Here is a 4851-nt window from a genome sequence, read left to right as displayed (position 1 = left end):
CCTTACAGTACGCTTGGGTCTGCCGAGTCCGTCCAGCCTCCTCCCCCGCCATCGGATCCAACTCACCACCAGGTGGTGATCAGTTGACAGCTCCGCCCCTCTCTTCACCCGAGTGTCCAAGACATACGGCCGCAGGTCAGATGAAACGACCACAAAGTCGATCATCGACCTACGGCCTAGGGTGTCCTGGTGCCACGTGCACTGGTGGACACCCTTATGCTTGAACATGGTGTTCGTTATGGACAAACTGTAACTAGCACAGAAGTCCAATAACTGAACACCACTCGGGTTCAGGTCGGGGGGGCCGTTCCTCCCAATCACGCCCCTCCAGGTGTCAGGTGTCACGTGGGTAACGACAGTGGCTTGAGACGCGTCTGACCTAATTTTAGCTACGTTTGAATCTAATTCTAGCTACAATTCTTTCACCCAATTACCCTTTAAATTCTCCTTTCAACTCTCGTCACCTTAGAAACAAAATAGGAAAAGATGAGAGAAACCAATACAATATTCAATCAGAATAAAAAATGTAAAAAATGAAAATAAAATACAAAAGGACTTGAAACAATCAAGAAAAAACAACAACAACAGCAACATGGAAAATTGAAATCACACTAAGTCCAATTTAGTCCTCAACCAACAGTGTCCGTGTATATCAGGTTGCCCAATTTCAGCTTCAGTTTGATGATTCTTCCGCAATTCAGGCTTAGTCAATACAGAAAAGAAACGTGTGCACAGCCCTACAACTCAGCTCAGGATCAGCTTGAGACTGGATTAACTGGAAACAGGCTCGTAATCTCCCATTAAAATTGATAACTCTGAGAGAAGATCGGTCAGACATGGAGCAGACGATGAATCGGAGCAAAAGAAACTTGACTGGGAACCAGATGGACTTGAGAAGGGTGACGTGTCTAAACTGATCTCGCGGTGAGATGGACCTGAGAAGGGTAACTGGTCAGAACTGATCTCGCGGTGAGATGGACCTGGCTCGGTTAAGTCCCTGGAGAGGACAGATATTTGTGGCTGTAGATCTGCTGGATCTGGGTCCACTGTGTCGTCCCCGTAACAACCAAGAGCGGAAACCTTTAGAGTTTTCCATGTTCGTTGGATGAATGAGCCTTTCTTCACCCTCCTTCTTGATTGTTTTTCTAAAAAAAAGAAAAAATGGAAAAATAAATTCAATTACGCCACGCCAACTTCGGACAAAACAAAGACGACCAAATCAAATCATGGAAAGGCAATAAAACGGCAAAAAAGTGATGGACTTATAACAGCTTGTGACTGTGTCATGGGTTACAGTAGAGAATCACAAAATCATTTTCATATTAATAAATCCCTTATGTAAACGTATATGACTACAGCCCACACACAAAAATGTCTTTTCAAATGGAAGAAAACCGGATGTGTAACTATTTTCATGCACTCATTCCTAAAAAACTAAATACATTTCAAGGTTCAAATTTAATTCAGTCGGATTTTCTTTTTTTCTCTAGAGCTATTAAACTGTGTACCGCAGTCAAATAAGAGAAGTAACACACAACAGTAAACTACAATCAAAATGCTCATTTCAAATCGAAATTTGATTCAAAATCGAGAATCGCTTCGAATCGCGAAGCACCAAAAGATTCCCACCGCTAGATTATAGTGAAAAATAAAATAGATGCTGAATGTTGAACACTAATAATTTAAGGGGAACAAGAATAACATAAACCGTAGACTAGAGCAAAAGTCTACAACTATAACGAAAAGAATGACAATAGACTAATAATAGACTTACCAACAGCCGGCGCTATCATAGCCCTCCATTTCCTACGGAGAAACGCACCCACATCTTTCTTCTTCTTCTTCTTTGTTTGGCTCTCAGCAAAATCTGAGGGAAGACATAATGAAGAAAGAATTCAATTGTGAGGTGAGACAACTGGAAAAGTGGGAAATTTTTCAAGTATTTTCAGAGTATTTCCTCCTTAAAACTGCAGTGAACCAAAGACAGTCTCAAAAACACGGTGTGAAATCGCTGGTGTTTCTGACGTCACAAACCACCTTGTAACCAATCAGATCAACGTGTGATCGTCAACCAGTGGATCTCTGGGCTGAGTGAGTGAGTGGAGGCGGGGCTCATTTGCATATTCATAGAACCGAGCATACTAAATGAGGCAAGGGTGTCGAGTTACATTCAAACTATTTTAAGGCGTGACGGATTGTTTTTTCAAAGAAAAAAACATTTAAATATGGAATTATTTGGTGATCAAAGATGAGTTTAAAGGGATGAATTGATTGACCAGCGGGGGACTTTAATAATTAGGTACACAAGATGAACACAACACAACTCGGTTATAATGAAAGTACTGACAGTAATAATAATGACCATAGACTCACCCGGGACAGACGATGCATCGTCAGGATCGTCCTGAATAGAGTCCGGCGTCAGCTCGATACTAGAGAGACTGGACAATCCTGAGAAAGACATCAGCTCTAGATCTCGTGCCACTGCCGGCTCTGGGTCCAGGACAGATGTGCATGAGTGTTCGGGATCGTCCGGATCGGCATTAACCGGCAGCTGGACTCCAGATGGACACGGATGCACTGGTGTTGCCCAGTAAAACTCGGATGAATCCTGCTGGACATCCGTGGGATTGCAGGAGGGATATGTGGACACAAGTATATCGACCTCACTGCAGTCCAGCTTTACAGCCTTCCCGATTCTCCGTAAGAAAGCACAGATGCCTTGAAGAAAGGTAAAAACATTAACACAAGAAACCGTAAATACTGAGGCTTGACATCATGAAGAAAGAACAACATGGGATTACAACAGTTAAATATGTTCGTCCCAATCATCCTAGTGCCTGATTACACACACACACACACACACACACACACACACACACACATGCTTTCCTTTCCTCCCTTACATTTACAATTACAGCGATATACAATAGTGAACACAAGTGACGTCCGGCCCAGGAAATCTGACATCTGCACTCTTGTCTTGCATTTAAATGTTATTATAAATGTGTGTAAGATTTTGTAGTCATATTGCACAGTTAAGCTGGGAGTCGATTGTTTAATTTGTGATAATAATTCAATAAAACATAAACAATTTGGCAACATCATTTTTGTCCAGGCTGTTATATAAAGCTGAATTAAAAACACATGCAAAAACAAGAGAACCAACCAAATATTAATAATAACTTATAATGTTGTGTACCATGTGTGACCATGATCCTCTAAAGCAGGGAATAGCACACACAAGCATGTTTCAAACTAATCATAATTATTAAACATCGGATACTCAAATTATGGCTATTCTTGAAATTTGTACCCAATCCTTATTTAAATATGTTATGATGTGTCTTGGAATAAAAACTAAATCTGATTATTGGCTTCAGTTGTATTTTGATATAATATGGTGTGGTCATATATGGTAATTAATGACACTCCAGTGATAATATTCTCCAATGGTCATTTGATTTACCCTCAGCTCTTCTCTCAGGTATCGGTACAGTCCTCTGGTCTGGGGTGATGCCGCTCCAGTCACGGGAATGAAGCTTCTCCTCTTCCTCTGCCTAGGGGGACCATATTTTGATTACCAAAAACCAGGACACTCGGCCCAGCAAACAGATACTCAAAGTTTACTCAAAGATGCCTTATTAATTTCAATACATTGAAAGTAGGCTATTCCTCCTCTGTATAAATAGAAAATTGTTACATTAACAAGACACAAATTCAGATAGGCTTCTCAGAGGTTACTCAACGTTTTATTATGACAGGTTTCAAAAATAATGAAATAATGTCTCTTCTGTATTACAAAAGTAAATATATAAATAATAAATAACTGAAAGAAATACCTACAAATTGAACAAATATATATCTCTCACAAACTTGCCAAAAAGAACTAACAAAATATATTTATATCTTTAGTTTTCTTCCTCTTTATCCTGTTTTTCTTCGTTGCCCATCTATATTTTGCTGTAGAGCTGATCTTTCCCAGCAGTTTTTTGAAAACCAGGACATTTTCATCACTTTATAAAGAGCAGCCAGGAGGGCCAGGACAGGACGTGAAAACAGGACTGTTGGCCACCCTACCTTTGCCTTTGCTCTCCGAGAGTCTTGAGAAGAAGTGGACGGACGTCCATCATCTGGGCTCTGCTGGCTGTCTCTCTGCCACTCTCTCTTCCTGTCAGCCGGACCTGTGGAGACAGAAACAAACTCACAAGACAGAGATGTTACATATCCAGGAATAAGCTCATGGCTCTGAGTCCCGGTCGGGCCTGGCATCCTCCTGCAAACAAGAGCAATACAATACAAAATACAATACAATACAATGAAATACCCCACCTCAGTAATACCCCACCCAAAATACTCAGAAATACCCCAACCCCCCCCCCCCCAAAAAAAATTAAAAAATAAAAATAAAATAAAAATAAACAATAATAAATAAAATAAAACTCCAAAACTCCCTCAAAAACAAGAAAAGAACAATCAAATTAAAGCGTCCTCAGAAATAATATTAAATAAAAATAAATAAAACGATGTAGCGTTAGCTAGGATATATTATCCGATCTCCTGGAATAAAAGTCTCCTCTCTCTCTGAAATCCTCCGAACAGCTTCAAAATCTCAAGTTCAGCACAAGAAAATTTTCAGCAAAAGTCTCTGAAATCGCCTCGACTCTCAACCAACCAACAGCGATCAAAGTGTTGATATTTTCATTCAAAATTCATAAGACGCGTCGCCATAGCAACTCATACTCGAATCACTCATATGCTCGCACGCGCATCCGAAGCCGCGTGCGTGAGCAGAGCGCGTGAGCTTACATCAATGACAAATAAGGTTTTCAACTGATAAAAAAAAAAAAA

At 40.4% G+C, this 4851-nt stretch overlaps 1 protein-coding gene across 1 annotated transcript; it reads right to left on the bottom strand.

Moving 5' to 3' along the window:
- Window positions 1–365: 365 nt before the first annotated feature.
- LOC148973659 (uncharacterized) lies at window positions 366–4330 on the bottom strand. The gene is made up of 5 exons (XM_089119368.1): window positions 4081–4330; window positions 3470–3560; window positions 2374–2721; window positions 1775–1867; window positions 366–1145 (listed from the first exon to the last, which is right to left on the bottom strand). The coding sequence occupies exons 1-5, from the start codon at window positions 4270–4272 to the stop codon at window positions 772–774; spliced, it is 1098 nt and encodes a 365-aa protein (XP_088975494.1). The 5' UTR covers window positions 4273–4330; the 3' UTR covers window positions 366–771.
- Between the last annotated feature and the right edge of the window lie 521 nt (window positions 4331–4851).

This window comes from Pimephales promelas, chromosome 14, assembly GCF_988280905.1.
Source record: "Pimephales promelas chromosome 14, fPimPro1.hap1.1, whole genome shotgun sequence".
NCBI lineage: Eukaryota > Metazoa > Chordata > Actinopteri > Cypriniformes > Leuciscidae > Pimephales > Pimephales promelas.
This window is presented reverse-complemented; position numbering and strand designations above follow the sequence as displayed.